This window comes from Ixodes scapularis, unplaced genomic scaffold, assembly GCF_016920785.2.
Source record: "Ixodes scapularis isolate PalLabHiFi unplaced genomic scaffold, ASM1692078v2 PGA_scaffold1__304_contigs__length_218370807, whole genome shotgun sequence".
In the NCBI taxonomy this organism is placed as follows: Eukaryota; Metazoa; Arthropoda; class Arachnida; order Ixodida; family Ixodidae; genus Ixodes; species Ixodes scapularis.
Genome location: NW_024609846.1, coordinates 84,720,136 through 84,739,907, shown reverse-complemented (window position 1 = coordinate 84,739,907; position 19,772 = coordinate 84,720,136). Strand labels below are relative to the sequence as shown.

The 19,772-nt window shown below is 47.1% G+C and overlaps 1 protein-coding gene across 3 annotated transcripts in view; it reads right to left on the bottom strand.

Annotated features, from left to right (window-relative positions):
- The window catches only part of LOC8023508, a 48,236-nt gene that overhangs the window by 12,764 nt on the left and 15,700 nt on the right, over positions 1–19,772 (bottom strand). For all 3 annotated transcript variants that reach the window (XM_029992733.4, XM_029992736.4, XM_029992737.4), the window contains exons 8-15: positions 17,373–17,457; positions 14,812–14,869; positions 13,356–13,526; positions 10,923–11,146; positions 9,702–9,854; positions 6,726–6,930; positions 5,257–5,349; positions 3,435–3,604 (exon numbers count right to left, since the gene is read on the bottom strand). In XM_029992733.4, the coding sequence (XP_029848593.2) occupies positions 3,435–3,604; positions 5,257–5,349; positions 6,726–6,930; positions 9,702–9,854; positions 10,923–11,146; positions 13,356–13,526; positions 14,812–14,869; positions 17,373–17,457 (1,159 nt within the window). The remainder of the gene's footprint in view (positions 1–3,434; positions 3,605–5,256; positions 5,350–6,725; positions 6,931–9,701; positions 9,855–10,922; positions 11,147–13,355; positions 13,527–14,811; positions 14,870–17,372; positions 17,458–19,772) is intronic.

Genomic DNA, 19,772 nt, shown 5'->3' with positions numbered 1-19,772 from the left:
CTACAGCGACGCTTTCGGTCGCGCACGTCGCCAATACAGCTTTCATAAGTAAATCTGACCATTACAGCAGCACTACAAATAGGGATCGAAGTAAGTGAATGAATAAGAGAGGAGAAGACAAAAAGAGAAGAAAGGCTCTAAGTGGAATGGGCTGACTTTCGCAGAAGTCCAGTACCGAGTTGTCTGTGGGCACTCCATGCACACCCAAAAATGACGATCATTTAAGTGCTGCAGACGGTGAAATGTGACCTATTTTACATGAACACGACAACTTTGATGCTGAGCAAAGAATAGTCTAAGATTTCTTCTTGCTCGAGCTCAGCAACTCGTGGGTGCCCCAAATTATTCTGGTATGAAATGCCCGGGTATTTCATACCACTGGCATGAAGGTCTTGGGATGAAACATCTAAGGATGAAATGACTGGTATGAAGTGACCGGGATGAACATTCCTGGGATGACGTATCCGGGGATGAAGTGTGGCAGAGCCACTCCGAAGTATGAAATATCCTGGCATGTAATGTACAAAGGATGAAACATCTTGGGATGAAACACCTCTGGTATAAAGTGTATGGGATGAAGTGTCATGGGATGAAGTGTCTTGGGATGAACTGAATGGACCCCGCCATGAGACAACTTATCTTTGTAAAACAATTTATTTTATGTTAGGTGAAAAATAAAGCTTAGTCTGAGGAAAGTCCTTATTTCACCAGACTAGTTCACTTCTCTCTCTAGAGTGTCACACATTTTGAAAGAAATGAATGACTTTTTCCTGGCGCAGCCTTTTAACGGCGTAGCGGACGACCTGGTCTTCGACAACGCTAAGGCATTTGAACACCTCATCACTAAAAAAGTTCTGCTCACAGTGAACCTTCAGTTTCTATAAGAATTCCAGTGCGTCTTTAGTTGAAACTTCAGGCGTGCTCTCTTCATCATCGTCCGGCTCATCTTCGGGTGGACTCGCCCCAGAACCTCGCACCGCTGCAACAATAGCTTCATCGGTGGTTACTTTCTCACGGATAACAGAGTCGTCGTCATTCTCATCTACATAGTATTGAAACGTGTCGTTTGCAGGAACAAAGTGGTTTTCCACAAGGTCAGACCACACGTCGTTCGCTCCGATCGCCTCGTCAATCGCATCACTGAGCAGATCGGCGTCCTCTGAATTCCCGGCATCGCACACAAACCCTGCGTTGCAAAAACACTTCTGGATGGTTGTGGCCTTTACTTGCCACCACGAAGCGGTGACCATGTCGATGCCGCGCCCCTCAAGTCCATCATGAGGGGTTCTTCTCGTTGCAAATTCAAGACGACTCTTTCGCACATGCGCTTCTTGTAGAGCGCCTTGACTGTAGCGATGACGCCCTGATCGAGCGGCTGGCTTTTAGCAGTGGTGTTTGCCAGTAGGAACTTCAAACTGACTGCACTTAATTGTGGCTGCACATTGTGAGTGCCGCAGTTGTCCAGAGTAAGGATGACGCGCCGCTTTTCTGCGACCATGGTCTCATTGAAACTTTTCAGCCAACTAGCAAAGAACTCTTGGGTCATCCAGGCCTTTCCATTTGCTGTGTACACCAGAGGCAGACATTCTTGCTTCCTGAAGCAACGGGATCGCTTTGATTTCCCGATGATAAAGATGATAAACAAGCGCCGCTTGTCGAAGCCGTCCATGTTTGCACAAAACGAAACCGTGGCACGTTCCCTTGAGACTTTGCGGCCGGAACAGGGATCACCTCTCATCGCGAGAGTGCGATCGGGAAGCATGTTGTAGCACAGACCAGTTTCATTGGCATTATAGATGTCTTTGTCCGCGTACGCGGAAAGCATCGTCTCGAGATGAATGTGAAACCACGCCTGGATGCTGGCTTCGTCGACTTCCCCACTTTCGCCCGAGATAACTTTGCAGCTAATCCCGTGGCGATCATTAAACCGCTGGATCCATCCGTTGAGGGGGTTGAAGACTTCATGTTTGAACAAATGTCCAAAGGACTTAGCTTTCGATTGTAGCATCGGGCCACTCACTGGGATGTTCTTGGCTCGCACTTGGCGAAACCACCTAAACAAGGCTTCGTCGACTTCCTCATACTTTGACGTACGAGTCCTCTTTCTTGAGAGCGACGCAGAATCTTTGCTGTAGCTTCTCCCAGTTCTTCCAGACAGTAGAAACCGTTGTGTCAGCGACGTTGTACTCGGCTGCGACGGAAGCTTTTTTTCATGCCACTTTCGACATCTTTGACGATGCTCTGTTTAGTTTCAAGAAACAGGGCTTGTCGTTTCTTGGCCATCTTGGGCTTGGGAGATGGAGAGATCGGGATGGGTGGTCGATTTCCGCACAATATGCTTGACATGATCCACACGCGGTCGAAACAGACGACGTGGAGAAGTTAGAAAACTGCAAGAAGCAAAACTAGAAACTATCCAGCTATCCAGCCTTCGTTTTGCGCGCGCGCGCGGTGTAAGAAAAGAGGTTGGTGTTGCGTCACTCGGGTGAGGGGGTGAAATCGAAAGGGTGAAAGGCTTGGGGGTGGCTCGATGGAGCTTTCGGAGTTGAGCACGCGCGTGCGTGTGTCAGTCGCACCTCACTGCGTTGTAACTCGCTGCGTAGTCATTTCTCTTCGCCTCTCTCTTTGCTTCTTCGAGCAACCTCCTTGCCATCTTTGCCCACCGCGAGTGCCGCTTGCAGCTAGCGCCGTTACCTAGTGTCGCACAGGGAAGCCTGCTCGCTGCGCCGGTCGGTCGGCGGGGTCGGTGGGCTGTTCCAGAAACCTCACTATAACCGGTATTTCCCTTCAAGCGCCTGCATTTTAAGCAGTATGTAATTACCTAAAATCCCGAGAGATAACCCACCCAACATCAAGAGCAAATCAGGTGAAAATATGGAGTGGCCTAACTTTCGGTGTACATTGAAGAAAATTTTCAAACATTACTATTTTTAGTTCATGTTCTTCTCCGGCTTGTTATGGTGGCGAGGGGCAACTAAGCAAAAATAACTGTACTTCCCAGTTAGCAACATTCGCTTATATTCCGCCATAGCTAACTAGCCGCAATTACGCCAAGGTCATCATTGACCCCAAAACTACTATTACTAGGAGTCGAGTATCTTTCGGTGTTTAAAAAAAAATAGCAAATCATTGAAATCAAGCCAAAAATAGGGGTGGGCTATCTTTCGGGGGTGGGGCATCTCTCGGAATTTTACGGTACATGCAGTTGTATGGGAGACGAAACGGTGGTTGAAAATCCCCCATTATACCCGGTCCTGCACTATAAGTGGTTACGTTATAAGTGGTCTATACTCTACTACAGCTCACATTGGCAGCTGCGGTACACACTGGCTTTCATCACGAATGGGCGCCGACAAAGGGTAGCGCACAATGACGTCTGATGCTGCCCCACCGGTCACCAAGGGTGGGGTGTCAAGGGCTTTATGTGGTCTTACCCTTTCTTCTTGGTGATGAGCAGCAGGTCAGTGAAGAGGAACAGGTGCAGGGGGGTCTTAGAGTAGCGGGCCGTGCGGCCAAAGGTCCTCTTGCTGTGCAGGTCAAAGGTCACCTTCACCAGCTCGCCTCGCTTCACCAACCACCGAGAGGATGAAATCAGGGGCACCGCCTGCGCGGCCCCAAACCCCACGTTAGGCGCCCCTGTCGGGTGGATACCGCTGACCCAGACCCATCCCTCGAGTGTCGCTTAGAGACACTTTAAAACAACTCCCATTTCAGCCTCAAGGTAGATTTTTTTAAACTTTTGCTCCCTTTAGAGGGGGGAGAGGAAATCATAGGGTGTGCATGTTAGTGCAGAGCAGAGCCCATGGAGCGAAAGCTTGCACTGCTCCCTGTTCTTGCCTGTTTCGATTTGGATGAGCATCGTTTTGGCGTCAGGTCGTGTAATCACCACTGCCGGATAAATGCTAAAAACTCAAGGTTAGCAGTCATATTGCACTGGCTATATTGCTCATGCAAATATACTACAAAAGTCGGGAGACGTCATAGGTAATTAAAATAAGAGCACCGACTTGACAGAACAGAAAAAACAATTTCATTAGACGTTTCGCCTCCCATGTGGGAGGCATCTTCAGCAGTTACAAAGCAAATGTAAGGTTAAACCTCAAGCCAACGCTATTTATCAGGAATGTCCGTATAAGCTTCGTGGAGAGGGCCGCGGTTTTTGTTACACACGAATGTGTCCCTGCGGACAAACCATGATTCTAGGAGTTTGCGGGGCCCCCATCTGTCCTCCCACGCCAAGGTCGTCGCGGCTGCAAAGTGGAGGCGAAACGTCTAATGAAATTGTTTTTTTTGTTGTGTCAAGTCAGTGCTCTTATTTTAATTATATTGCTCATATACAGCACAAACTAGTGTTATCACACCTCAGAGGCACAGCAACCTCATGCTGTCTTAACAGTGAACGTCTAATTTGCTTCTGTTTTTTGTTCCCTATTGTTGCTAATACATCATAGGCACGATTTTGTATTTTCGGAGTTTATTTCTCGTGAAATTCGGAGGGTATTTTTCGGAGTTTTTTTTTCTTTTTGCTGAAGGTTCATGGTTTATCGGAGTTTATTTTGGTTAGATTCCCAATCGTCTAAAAATTTGGAGTTTATTTTACTATGTTCTAAATTTTAAAAAGTTCAAAAGCAAAAAATAAATTCCGGCTACCATAACCCATTATCCTGAAGAAACCTTGTCGAGCTAAAAGGTAAACCCTTTTTTGTCTGTAGTCTGAGATTTCAAAGGAAACAGAAGTGGCATCTCCTCAGGACCACTCACCCTGTGCTCTTATAAAGTTTACTCTAAACTAAAATCTTTTTTTTTTTCGCTTTTTATTTTATTGTAACCTCAAAATACCGAGTTTTTCGGATAAGTCCGAATAGACGGAAAAGTTACTGGCAAGCGTTTTTCGGATTTTCTTGGATTTATCTGAAAACACTGAACCCTAATCACAAGTTAATGGTACTTCCCAGATGTCCCTTCATAAAACATAAATTTGAGCAGTGTTTCTTGGAGTTTAGTATTTGCAAGAAAGTTGGAGATTTTTTAGACCCTTAGCAGATGCTAACTTAAAACTTAGAATTGATTGGGATCTTAGCGCTGCATCCTAATTTCAAACATCAACAAAATCAACCACACAAAAAAAGAAAAAAAGGTTTATTACAATTGATCTTTCCAAGCTTTAGTCTGCCCACTTCAATCACTATTGTCCTCCAATTGAGTAGCATTTGTGCCACATTAAGGGCCCTCGTGCACTGCAAGCATTACACAAACCTTGCAGTCCTTGAATTCCAGGATGCGACTGATGTGCAGCATCTCCTGCATACGTCCCATCTTCCTGGCACCATCATTGCAGTCCAGCACAATCTGCGAGATTTCCCAGGATGGACACCTATTATGACCAACCATTTATCATTCATCTAGCTACTATACGTTAAAAATGAAGTAAAGATTGTTCCTACAACTCTCCTAAACAAGCTCACATGCTCCTCGTCCAAGATCTCCAAGCGTAAAAAAAAATGTCTTGAGCCTGGCTAAATTGCTGACCCTCAAGTTCTCGAGCTATTTGCCTGATGCCATGGTCAAACGCCTCTGTATGACCATGGCATCTGTTTGACCATGGCGTCTAATTAACTTTGCAGGACAAGAGCCACCAATGCCGTGTTCCAAAATTTACTCTATCTTATTAAGAATATCTGGAAGGCCAGTTGGTTGTACACATTGAGATATTGAAGTGCAAAATGAGGTTTTGCACTTAGGTAAATATTTCAATACTCCATCTTACCCCAGGGTAAGGGTTTTTGTGCCTCGGCCCTGGCATATGACATTTGCCTTGGCCAAATGACGGACACTGTCGTTCCAACGCGTTAAAGGACCACAGAAATTAAATAATTTCTGTGCTGGTTTTGAGACGGTGTTGTCCTTGTCCTCTCTGTTCTCTAGGTTTTTCATTATGAAGAAGTCAAACTTTGACAAAACTTGCCAAGAGCTGAAAGGTTGGCTGAACCGGTTGAACCTCAAGTTTGACAAATGCTTCCAACATCCCCGGTCACGACAGACCCCTCCATCCCTCTCTCGCAACTGAGATGCCTGGAACGCATCACCGGCCAATGCATTTGCTGCGTCCAAAAACGCGATCCCTCCGTTTCCGCCCGACGACGTCGTACAAGCCCAGCTCTGTCGTCGGTCGTGACCGTAGTGGTATCACAGCAGCGGTGGTGGATGTGGCAGACGCCTGTTCTGCGGAAACTCGCTCTCCGGCCCGACAGTCCACGGAAGCTTTGGCAGCCAGGAGTCGAAACGCCACGACGACGGCGACACTTGTATTTTCTCACATTTTCCAGCCATAGTTGTTAATGGCCACTTCCCCGCGTGAGCGTAAACGCCGTCCGTTTCCCCGCTAAATTTAGCGGAAAAATTGACGTCACGTGACTTATGCACAAATTCAGTTTTCCTGCTAATTTTTGCGAAAAAATTGATGTCACGTGACCTGACGTCACAGGACCTACCGACAAATTCAGGTTCCCCACTAAATGTTTTTTGGCATTTCCATGCCCAACCGCCTGGATCGCAGCATCCGACAGCAACCGACATGTCGACTACTGCGACGTCGCTTGACACCACTTCGGGACTGCTTCTGATGCGTGGGTGGAACGGGACGCCTAGTGCGTCGGTCGGAGGCGGGTTCCAGGTACAGCGCTTGCAGAAGAAAGTGACCGCACGGCGGAGGCCGAGACTGGCACCTTGTTGATGGCGGTGAGTGCCTCCTGGCAGCGCCGGTACTTGGGGGACCCCTCCGGCAGCCGTCTGAGGATGGCGTCCACCAGAAGGGGCAGGCGGGTGATGCGCTGCATGGGCAGCAGCAGGAACGACGACATACTGAGCCCCTGGCAGCAAGGTGCCCGCTCCAGCCGCTCCAGGGCCTCCACCCACTCCGGACGTGTGTCCCTGTGGTGGGGTGCGGCGTAGTACGTCGTGGTTAGACCACTGGGCGCTCGTGGGTTACGTCACATAGATTGACCTAATGGTGGAGCCGCAGCGTTGTCTTCCTTTTCCTTTCGCCACCTATTTCTCGGTAAAAGGGGAGTCGTACGCGCCATATTGGACATGGCGCTTGCGGGGAAGCAGCTTTGCGGAGCGCCAAGTTTGGGGTGGGACATAGTATTCGTTTTGCGTTCGCGAAATGTGGATCTTACCCTGAAGTCCGACGAGCGGGAAGCTTTTCGAACATCATGTATGCCATGTGTAATTGCATTAGTTTTATAATGCAAGCGCCGTTACAAAGTGGCCACATACAAGCCGATGACACGACAACCAACAACACAGCACGTCAGTGCGTGGCTGAGATGCACTAAATAATGCTTGAACAGGGAAGACATTTGACTTGGGAGGGGCAGGGACGACCGATAAAATCTGAGTGCTCGAGGAAAATCCCGAGGGTTACCGGACTTGTGGGAACCTAGTTTGGGAATTCCTGTATTATTATAATCATTACTAATTGGGAACACCATCAGCTCCACTCAAGAAGCCACAGTAGGAATGATTACAAAATAGAAAAAAAACAGAGATGCAGTGGCACACCAACAGGGAAACTAGCTTAACTAAAGAACATATGCAAAAGAAAAACTTCTTTTTTAAACAGCCTGGATGGAAAAAAGTTGACATAAAATAAATTTACAACGACAATTTTTTCCTTTACAGTATCTATATTTACAGCGCAAAACGAATTTGTGGTTGGTGCCCGCGGGAGCCCTTGGAAAAGTGGCTACTAGAGTCACGCGACTGGCCATTATAGTCACATGGTGCTTGCACTCTTTAGGAAGCTTCCTATGGGCTCTAAACGTTACTTGTTAATCTTCGTTTGAAAGGCATTAAAAGTATGACGATTAGTAAGTAACTTTTAAAACCCACAGGACACTCCCGAAAGAGTGCAAGCACCACATGACAGACCTCTGTGCCGGTCAGAAATTGAAGGTGGTGGTGTGCAGGAGTGTTCCCTTTCCGCGGCAGCGAGGAAAAGAAGTTGCAAAATAATGATGATGATTATAACTTTTTTTTTTTTAATCTTATTTTTTTATTGCGGAAGCACTAACTCTCCCATGTGGCAAGCCGACGCCATCAGTTTGAAGCGTGCTAAACGGCACCTTAAATCTTTTCTCCAAGTGAAGCCAGCTTCCAGCTATGAAACCACACAAAAAGCCTAGACAACGGCACTAAGTTTCCCCAATCCCAAAGTAGCGGCGTAAAGCTGATGGATTTTGCCTTCGGTCCCATTGGCTGGCACGCATCAATGAGGCTCCCACTGGCTGCGGCACGCGTCAGTTTCAACAACCGCCACCCCATGGCGCTGCGTGTCCGCACCGCGAGCGCGCCTGTAGCATGAAGCTTCCAAGTTCAGAGCTGCGAGGAGAGCTGGGAGAGTGCATGCACAGCCTACGCGAATATGCTGCAAACGAAACACGGGAGCGGAAGAACGGCACGCATGCTTTTTCATTCGCAGCTCATAAGAAGTGCTTATGTGTACCTCAAGCTTTTTTATTTTTCAAATAAATAGGATTTGCAAAGATTTCTTTTTTTTTATTTGAAACAATACTTTAAATTACTTTCTGCGTATAAAGAAGAAACAAAAAAGCTTGAGGTACACCAAAGCATTTCTTAGGAGTTGTGAATGCGAAGGCATGCATGTCATTGCTCCGCTCTCTTTGTTTGCGTTATACTAGCGTGGATGGGCAGGTTGCGTCACTGCCGCGATGGCGGGTGCCGACGATGTAGATGCTCGCGGCGGTGCCATTGTCGTCGGCGTCAAGACGAGCAGAAGCACCCCCCACGATGTGAATACTGGAGGCGGCGCCATGCTCGTCGGCAACGACACGAGCAGAAGCCGCTGAGCGCGCGCCAGCGTGTCCGTTTTACCGGCATGAAGCCCGTGGCACCATGGGGTTGCGCCGCTTCGTTTTACAGGCGTGCGGGCGGCAGGGGCCCGCAGCGCCATGGGGTGGCCTTCTTTAAAACTGACGCGTGCCGGCCAATGGAAGCCTCGTCCCTTGAAACTATGACGCGCGCCAGCCAATGGGATTCCAATGGCAATCCATCAGGTTTTGGATTCACTTTACCCCAATGGAAGAAGGGAAACTAGGTACCATTTGGCTAGGCTTCTTGCGTGACTTCAAAGCTGGGAGCGATCAGATCGTGGCTTCACTTGGAGAAAAGAGTTTGGCGCGGCTTCAAATCTGATGACGTCAGCTCTCTCCATGGGACAGTCAATGCTTTCGCATTAAAATGCAATCAGCACCACGCTCAGCGTGCGGCGGCAGCGGTGGCGTGGAGGTTCTGGGGACTTCAGCGGTAGCGCACAGGTCTATGACGTGACTAGTGGCCAGTCACATGACTGGTGGTAACCAGCTCCCGCGAGCGCCAAATAAGCATCTATTTTGCACCAAAAATATAGCTAAAAAATGTTTTTTGTTTTGTTGTAAATTTATTTTAGGACATTTTTTTACCTAGAAAGTTCAAAGAAAACATATATTTTCTCCGTTGCATATGTTTTTTTAAGTGCCACTCTACAGCCTCTGTAGTGACAGAATGTCGTCAAGGTCGCAATATCATCCGTAATATCACTCCACTCCTGAAGTGCAGAACTGGGTTCTCGGGATCCGATTGGGAGCCTCAAGATGGCGGCTGCGCACAAAGGTCCCTCCGAATCGACGCTCACGGCCCACCTGAGCTCCTTGAGCAGGCGGTCCTGGTGCATCTGATTGGAGCAGTAGCGCACGTAGACACTTAGGTGTTTGGTGGCGTGCTCGAGCAGGATGTCGCACACATCCTCAATCACCAGGCTCTGCTCCCACCGCCTCTCCAGGTCTCCCAGCAGGCTGCATGGAGGAGGGGAACAACATCCCGTCAAAGGTAAAAGAGGCGTCGTAGCACCTTCGGGAAGAGTCTGCGTGCAACTCCAACCGCAGCCCCCTTCCCCAAGTGTAAGAAAGCCCTTAAGTAGGCTTTCTGTCTAGGGTGTCTCTCCTTACTGCCAACCTGACATCACTAAAGTTTTACAGAACTGTGTTTGCATATCCGATACGGTACGATGGGCCCTCCGGTACGAGCTGCGCATGTGCGAGTTTTCTGCAGTCTTACCGTTTCAAGTCATTTCAAGGCACATGGTGCGTTCGCACGCTCAATCCAAGGTATAAATTGTTTTTGTCTATCGATCGTATTTTGTTCTCCTGTATATCTCCTGTATGGGAGACGAAACGTCTGATTAAATTTGTTATGTGAAGTCTGTGTAGTTTTTTTCACCACAACACTTTCCTCCCTCTATCACCCACTCTGTGTGGCACAGGCCGCACAGCACCATTGGTTCTGCATTAAAAAGCCTCAAGTAAGAGTGTGTTCAACTTGAACCATGAAGAGCATTTGCAATTTAATGGCGGCGTTAAAGATGGCGGACTATACCCTTTTTTGCATTTAAAATATACTTGTCCTAACAGAAAAAGAATGGTGTCTAAAGAAAAGTGTTCTTTTGTTCTTCACATAAAATATTCAAGCATCTCCAGGGCTGTTTATAACCGGAGTTATCTTGAAAAACCACCAGTTGCCCCATAGACCCACAGCAAAATGTTGCAATTTAATGGCGTCCATAAACACATAACCCTGGGCAAGCAATCAAACGCACTCTTAGTTGAGACTCTTTATTCTGTGTGCTATGATGTCAAACCAACAGCTGCACCTGTGCTCCATTGGCAAAGCTCTCTCCCATGACCTTGCCGCTACGTGACTAAAAACAGCGTTGATACAAGCGAGCAATGTCTGTACAGAGTTCCCTCATAAAACAGTCACATTTATAGGTGGTTTACAGTGACTTGCTTTTCGAAGCAATCTTTTTCTCCTCACTCTCACAACTTTGTGCTTGTGCACGGGGTAAGGAAAAGGGGGGAACTGACCGCTGGCTGGCCTCCCTGACCGGCAGGACGTCCCCAAAGAGGGTGTCCCACTCCCTGCGGTGCAGCACCTGGGGCTGGGCCAGCTCGGGACAATTGGCAAAATGGTCTACCAGCACCTGCAGGCTGCGTGCGTACGAGGCCTCCGAGGTGAGCACCTCGAACTGGGCCTCCTGCAGGCGCACCTCGGCTGGGGACAGCCGCTCCAGCAGGCCGCTCGCTCGCACCTGCACCGGGTGTTTTAACGACAATGACATAACGGAGGGCAGTGCTTCTTAAATGGGGTCCCTGGACCCTTTGGGATCCTGAAGACCTTTTTAGGGTTTGCGAACCGCTTGGCCATCTGTCAAGCCGAGCAACAACTTTTTTTGTTGATGCATGATGTCCCATAATGTTAAATAGACCAGACCCCAGACCATGCATGCCAAGTGAGTAGGGTTGATTACACTGTTTTGAGAACTTCAAACTTGGTTTGCATGCATTTAGGTCTCTTGCTTTACCCCTTTGTCATTGTAATTGTCAGCACCCCCCCCCCCCCCCCCCCCCCCCAACACCCCCCAGTAAATGAGGTCCCCCCACAACTTCTGTCGATCCAGAAGGGGTCCCCAAAATCTGTGGTTGAGGACCGTCGATCTAAGGACTTGAGATAGTGTGTGTGGAAGCGGGAGGCCCATATTGCTGGTGTTGCAATGTCAAGATGGTGGGAAAAGTTGCTCTGTCTCAAGCCAGCCTTACGAAAGGAGCCCAGTGAATAATAAAATGAAAAGAATGCCTGGGTTGGAGAAATACGGCTAGCACAGGGATGCCAAGCGAGACAATAAACATTCTAGAATTTCTGTGCAGGTCTCTCTTCCGAGCCCGACCGTTACAGGCGCCTAGTCACTGGCTGAGCCCCTTCCGTAAGCCGTGACTATTGGCTTCCCCTGGGTGCTGCACACAAGTGCAGCACCCTTTCCCACACTATCCTGTTAAATGGAGTGGTAACACAAAATGCAATGTGGGTTGTTTTGCAGCGATGCTGTCAAGATAAATTTGGTATGCACTATGTGCTTAGATGGTGCAAATATTGTGTGCTGTTTAGAACCGAGCGCTTCCGTGCTTTTTCATACCGGTGGATTTTCATTTGATGCTCCCGCACTACAGGAAACTGGTGCGAGCCAGCCACCATAACACATTGCGCATTAAAAAGATTCTCTGCTCTAAGAGTAAATATGGTAGCTTTGCCGGCAACTTCAAATGTATTTCGCACTTTTGCAAGTTAGCCTCCGTGAAATAGAAGTTGCCGAAAGGTGTCGGCGGTCGTAGTAGTTTCTTCAACCTCCAGGGTCGTCCCAAACTTTAAGTTCGGAAAACTGCAGAAAAAATCAAGGACAACTTGGATCGAACAACACAGGGTGCCGCCCATCGTTTAGTCCGTCTCGTCCCCTCCTTTCTCGGCGCATTTTTAAAGTTCAAGACGAACCAACTGGCCTCGTTTACCACCAGGTACATTAGGCTCGCAATAATTCAAACTCGGATATCTAATACTTCTGGGTAATTCAAACAAATTTCAAAATTTTGGTTGTCCCACTACGGTTTTATTCTATTCTTAAGCTGCTTTTTTTGTTCTCGCGGCCCCATTGTGTACACTTCTTTCCGAGCAAAGGTGCACTACAGAGAGGCAACACGCGCAGAAATTGCCTCCGCGGGTGTTGCTTCTCTGCAGTGCACCGTTGCTCGGTGAGATGCACACTCAACCAGGGCACACATGAGCTATGAAAATGGGCAGTGCGCGGAAATTTCCATAGCAACTTGCGCGGACACTGTGACGTGGCGGCATGGCATAGGTCCATGTCACAATGTCTGCGCAAGTTGCTGTGAAAACTGATGCGGTGCCCGTTTTTATTGCCCATGTGTCCCCTGCTTCACTGTCCGCATTAGACAACTTCTTGGCCCAATGAACAAACTTAATTTTGTTCCGAGTTGTCATGGGTTGTCTAAACAGTCCACGATAAACCACATTTTTGACAGATAAATAAACATATGACATGCATATCACAAATGTTTCATGTGTGGCATATCTGATTATGATCAGTAGGCCTCTGTTGAGGAAATCATCAAATATCTGCTTTCTATGTATAGCTATTCATATGGCGAATCATAATTTTATCTTGCATCATATTTAGATGCCTTTTGGATAATTCAAACTTCCAATATTGCAAACAAAATTTGTGCTAACAGTAAAAAAGAACAAAACAAACAGAGGGACAAAAACAGACATGTTTGTTTTGTTTTGTGCTTTCTTACTGTTACATCTGTCCCAACACGCTCGTCAAAGTCTTCAAAATTTGTGGCTTCCTGGAACTAATGAGTCTACTGTAAACACAAACGTTTTGCACAGCAGTGGGGGTGCAACGCACTGAACTGAGCTGCCCCACGGTGAAAGTGTGCACGCACCTCGGGCACCTCGCACCAGAGGCTGCGCTGGCCCGTGCCGCAGGGCAGGAGCTCCATGGCCGACCGCCTGGTGCGGGGCTGGGCCGTCTCCTCCTCCTCCTCCGAGCTGGATGACTCCTGGGCCACGCACTTCTGGTAGAACTGGTACAGCGGCTCCTCCTCAAAGGGGCCCTGGAAGACGCACGGGACGCCGTTGTGCGATGGCGGGAATGATGGGGGCGGAAAAGCGCACAAGCGTGCGACAGTAACTCTCTCTGTGCAGGGAACGCACGTCCACTCCAGAAACCTAGAAGCGTCACTCACGGATTGGTACAATTTAGGTCGAACGAATTCAAACTCGCTCTAAATAAATCATGCAAAACTGGTGCCCCGAGCGAGGAAACCGTAATTTACCCCAAAAGTTAGGCTAGGTAGTGCGTTTGGTCCGCAACAATGTACAAAGGCAAAATTTACCGCCATAAAAAAATATGAATAAAAAGCGACATGGTTCAATGAATCGACAGAGTGATAAATTCACACGAGAAAGGTTTGTAAAGGCTTTCTATTTACATTATTTATTAAGGCGTAAGCCTTATATGTCTCATCGTTCAATTGACCGTCAAAGTCCTTGAGCAAAAACACGTCGGCGACATAACGGTACCAAAACGTTTACGTGACCACTCAGGTGAATTAGAGGCAGTGAAACTAAGAAGGATGACAAACCGAATTAAGAGGAATTAAAGAGAAGAGTAATCAAAGTGAATTTAGAGGAATCAAAGTGAATTTAGAGGAATTAAAGTGAATTAAGAGCAATTAAAGAGAAGAGTAATCAAAGTTAATTTAGAAGGACGACAAAGCTAATTAAGAGGAAATGCAGTGGAGGAATTAAAGTGAATTAAGTGGATGACTAAGTAACTAAGTGAAAGAAGAGAATGTGAAACAAAGTAAATCGTGTGTCTGTCTTTAATGCATCGGCGCTTGGGCTTTCGCCTTCGACTCGTCTTGGAGATAACATAGGAGACCCTGTGAATTTTTTTTTTTTTTTACGCTCTTTAAAAGAGAGTTATATCTAGGTCCATGTCGGAAGCATATCGCCGAATCTCCAGATCTCTGAGCATAAGGCTTGCTTTGATCTTGGCTTCCATTCGTAACATCTTTATGTGAAGAAGTTCACTTTCCAGTCACAACCTCAGAGTAACATCCTGGCATAACAAACTGACTTTTGCCATTTATTTAGTCTTTTCGAGTCACTTGGCCCATGCTGCAGCGCTTGACGTTCTTTGCCGGTACTCTACTGCCTTAAAGCACCACTAAAAATGACTAGAGGAGTTCAATGAGTGAATTAAAAACAAATAGATGACAGCTATAAAAGTTATAAAAATATGCATGGCAGGACATGATTGTGCGACTGCTATGCCACGACGTAGTGGGTATGAATCTCCTTCCAATGAGGAAAAGGGATATGCAAAACACTTACCTGGGGACTTATTACGTCTTCACCCTCCGGCATTTGGCTGTCAGGCTGCTCTGAACCACTGCGAGGAAAAAAGGAAGCCTCCATTCACAATCTAACAGTGACACAAATAAAGCATGATAGATAGGCCCGGTAGACTGACAGAGCCAGGAAAACCATTTCACAAGTTGCTAGTAGTAACTTACAGCAAAGGTGTGGCTAGATGCTGAAAAATATGGAAAAGAAAACCATTAAATGTACCGTAAAAAAAAAACAAGAAAAAAAAAACACTCACATTTTTATTACAGTTTAGTGAAAGAAAGGATGTAGGTGCTGGCTTACTTCAGATAAAGAAAAAGGCAAGTTTGTTTGTTGAAAACAGAAAAACAACAGAACAAACAAATATAATATAAAGTACTGACTAATCCCCAACTCGGAATCCAATTCCGTGAAATTATGCTTAAAGAGCTCCAGCACCCGCAAAAACCAATTACTTTTTCATGCAAAGCTCTTAATCGTAAAGTCAAGATGTTATTACTCAGTGCTTCTAGAAGAGACCAGATTCAGCGTTCAGTTCACGCACCCCAAGACAACCTGGAGGAGCTTGGGGCAGACAGGGTAGAATTAGGTGCCCACAAACATAACCACAACGGTATTTCAGACTAATGCCTGCTCAAGTGAGGTAGAAATATTTTGGCTAACGATGGAACATTGGAAAAGGTGGGTGCCATGCATAATCCCCGGGTTCGACACAAGCTCCCAGAAAGACAGCTGAACAGGGGACTACTTAGCACCAGCACCTGGAAGTGGTGCAGCACAAATGTGGAACTTTCAAGTGCTCGTTGTGAGAATGACAAGGCAACGTTTTCCTCCTTTCTTGCGCCCTGTCGACGGTGAAATAAACTTGGCAATGTAACGGCCACAATGGACTTCTTCCAAAACCGACGCGCCCCATCGCGGCGAAATACCACGCAGTGCACTCTGGGAACTAGTTGGCCACTCAGTTTCGGTTTCGACTGAGCAGCTTCATCTCATGCTATCACGCCGCGACCGAACGCGCTGCTTGCGTTTTCGATTATCTGACTTTTCACGAACGTACAATACACTCATTCTCGAGCGATAAAAAACGAAGACGGGGGAACTTTTCTTGGTTCCCGAAACACCGGATATTATGCGTGCGTATGCGAACGTAGTAAGTCGTGGCTTAGTCACCTCACCCGACGAGTGCATCTTTGAGCTCAATGTCAGTAATCCCGTCTACCACCAGTGAACTACAACTGAAATTTGTTCGTCTGGAGCCTTACACGCATTTTGTTTGCCAAACGTCCGCTTCTTGTTACTTCATTGGGCGAAAAGCAAGCCGCATCCTCACGGGGTATCAAAGTTGAGGCCAGCGTTTAAGCATGAACTTTTAAGGAAACGCAATAAATTCGACCTCACTACTGCACAAAAGTTACTATGATGTCTTCCTCGTGTTATCATATATCTCCCACTCAAATTTTATACTGATAGAAGATTAACTTTCCGCAAACGCTGAGATCGGCTAGCTACGACGGAGGCCCTAACAAGCGTCCCCCCTACTCCTCGCTGAGCCTTTTGGACGAGCTTTTACTGACGGCCGAGATCTGTGCCGGGAACGGTGTGTCTGAAATTATCTCGTCATACTCAGGCAGGAAGAAAGCAAACACATAACAAATATTATGGCCATTAGCAACCGTCAAATGCGCTTTGAATTCGTTCGAGCACTTGTGTAAAGAATGTCGCACCGTGCGCCGGACGGGCATGAACCCCAATGCGGTGCGCATAGGGGTTCATGCCCGTCTGACGCACTTCCGGCGAACGGTGCGACATTCTTCACACAAGTGCTCGACTTTTGCATTCTTAAAACGGTCTGTATGCGCGAATTTGCCTATATGATTGCAGGATAACTTTATGCGCATACGCGATGTTGAATATTAGTGGAATGCAAGCGGGTGGGGACTTCACTTCGCGCAGTGCTGCGGGTCAGTACAGATAAGAGATAAGTGTGTTAAAATTGAGCTTTTCGATGGCACCTCCGAGTTTTACCTCGCATACTCAGGCACATTAAGAAAAACAGTAATTGCAAAAAGTAATATTTCGTCTATGGACGCACGAAGCAAACTTCCTGATCAACAACACTAATGTAAAGGCGCGAGCTCGATGTATGCATACTTATTGTGTGCTACAGCTTGTTGATTCGCACACAAGCAAGATCCCCGAGCACCCGAGCTTCGCAGCGTCGAGACTCCCAGCACTGGCTCGTCCACATACCTCGATTGGAACGCTAACAGGAAGGCTTAAGTACAAAAATACAGCAAGCATGTGTTAAGACAAGCTATACGTCTCGGGCTTGTGCTAAAGCTTCGAGGTCTGATCATTTAGGTTAGTTTAGAGACCATAAATGACGCTCTCGGGACCAGAAAACAATCTCTTGTCGACGTGTCGATCGAAACCGAAACCATGCCACCCTCCTCCCTGGCCAACTAGTTCCCAGAGTGCAACGCGCGCCGTGTTGCATGCAGGGCTTTATGGAAGTAGTCTATTCCAAGTGCACAAGTGCTCACCCATGGGTCAGGCCAAGGCGGGCAGAAAGTTCCTTCTCTAGCATGGCCGGGAAGTCTGGAGGGCTGACAGAGTCCGAACTCGAACCTGAAAGCACACGGGGAAGAGGGTTTGCCAATCATTAAGCGGAACAATATTCCACTTCATTTCTTGCTCCAAATATTTGCGCACCGTAAAAGAAACAGATGTTGAAAGAGTCTTTTCTCCCAGAACTATACAGAGGTATTAGTCATCTCCCTCTGCGCTACATATGAGAATTTTCTACACTGGGAAGGTCTCGGTGGAGATGACTAAACCTAATACATGTGTGTCGGGTTTAGTGACACTAAATATTCAGCAGCTCACCCGCTTGTTCACTCTTCTTTCAGTTGTTTCATTTGACTCTGTCTACTGAGGCTTTAGCAAACAGCGAAAATGGAGCAGTTTTTCTTAAATCGGCTTAGTAGAATACGCTCGCGTGTGCCCAAGACTAGAATAACTTAATATGGTCGAGCGAGAGTATCACATTCCTTTCTCTTTCACCGCCAACCCCTCACTGGTGGAGAAGAGGTCACACGCTCAAAAATGCTCTAAAGCACTGTGGCGAAGTGGCATTGCAAGGCGTGGCGCCTTGCAATGTCTTGTTTGCTTTGCATTTGCGACATGTCCATCTTGCACTGAAGTCTGGCCAGCAGGAAGCTTCCCAAACAGTTGAATGTTAAGTGTGCCGACTAGGCAGTGCGTAAATGAATTTTTTACAATCCGACTGCCAACGACTCCACTGGGCATGCACTACTGGAAAAGGAAGTTACTGCCAGCGCACCGCCGTGCCAACATTGACCAAGGTCGCTTTCCGCGATAAATGAATAAAAAAGAGAAGACCATATCAACGCTCTACATATGTCGCTCTACTTGGGACGCATATTTAGAAAACCTTGTGAAGCAGCCAATGATCCAATGTCAGCATGACTGGTGCATTTTCATAGACGTTGCATCGCCTGGTTTACGGGGGGAGGAAAGGGGAGGGAGAGGCCGGAGCTTAGGTAAACCCGCCTTGGTGATTCACATGCTAGTTCTTACCCGCTCCAAGATTTGCTTACCCTTATACACCTTCCCAAGAAACCCTTGGCCCCAGGGACAAGAGAACCTCTTTTAAGCCCATTCACTGAGTTTGAGGCTAGTTTCTCGCTGGCGTCCCTGCTAACCCTAACCGTATGGACTGCTGATTTTGATGGGTGCAATTTCAGACACTGCTGGCGGCTAAATTCTCGCCTTTTCCTGCTGTTTTCTGCGTTTCCTGGTGTATGTATTTTCCAGAACACATTGAGAAAGCATTGTACCATATTTCAAACAAAAAAAAAAAAACAGCTTGTAAACTATTTTTTGGAGGTGTGTGCGTAACAGAGCGAGTGTGACTGGAATATCGGTTTTATTTGACGAGTTTTAACGGTACTGCTCGCCAAGACGTGGCAATTAACAAAGCACTTGGCTGTAAAAGTAATTTACAACAGAATGTAGCCAAAAAGCATGAATATTTCAAGAGCATAAATACTAACGTGATTATGAATCGCACGATAGGACTCTGACATAAATTTTTACAGCGGTGCTGTCAAGGGCTAGTTTCTCCAGTATCGTGTCCACCGCAAAGAAATGAAGACAACGAACTCTGGACACCTACCGCCATCTATGAGCGATGGCGGCAAGGCACATATCTGGTTGTCGCCGTCGCTCATAGATGGTGGCAGCCTTTCCACTCTGGCAGAGCCGTTTATACTGAGAGAGTTCGGCCTTCTTAAGATTTTGACAGCCTGGCAACCACAGCAGCACACTCTGAAAACCGAAGGATGACTACTTCCGTCCGCCATTTTGTGGCTCTGACTCATAGCAACTCTATGCGATTTCACAGGAATAAACGAGACAAAGAAGTGACGCCATTTTGTGTTACTGCGAAATCCGCTGGTTCTAGCGGGCAACAAACTATGCCACTTGGCCAAACTCTCTCAGTATAAACAACTCTGCACTCTAGCTTGCCGACTTACAGCTGGCCATTACTTTCCATTGTACAGCCCCGCTGGTCTTCCTTCTTCACCAGAGTGGAAAGGCTGAAAGTTTTTAGCACGACTCAACATTCAAACAATGTATTGTATGTAGCACACGGTCCAGCATTATCCGGAAAAGATTTATTTGAGAAATATCTCAAATAACACAACACAACTGTGTCGACGACAGTCACATCTTGATGATTGAACAAAATTCAAGAGGACCTCATTTTAGGGCATGTTCTTGGGGACAGCTTCAGTTTTTCACAATACCAGCACCGAGGTAAAAGAACAGACGCAACTGGTTCGCTTCCCACCTCAACCCAAACAGCTATTTTTGGCGATGACTGAGAAGATCTCCACCCGGATTAGGTAACTCTGGAA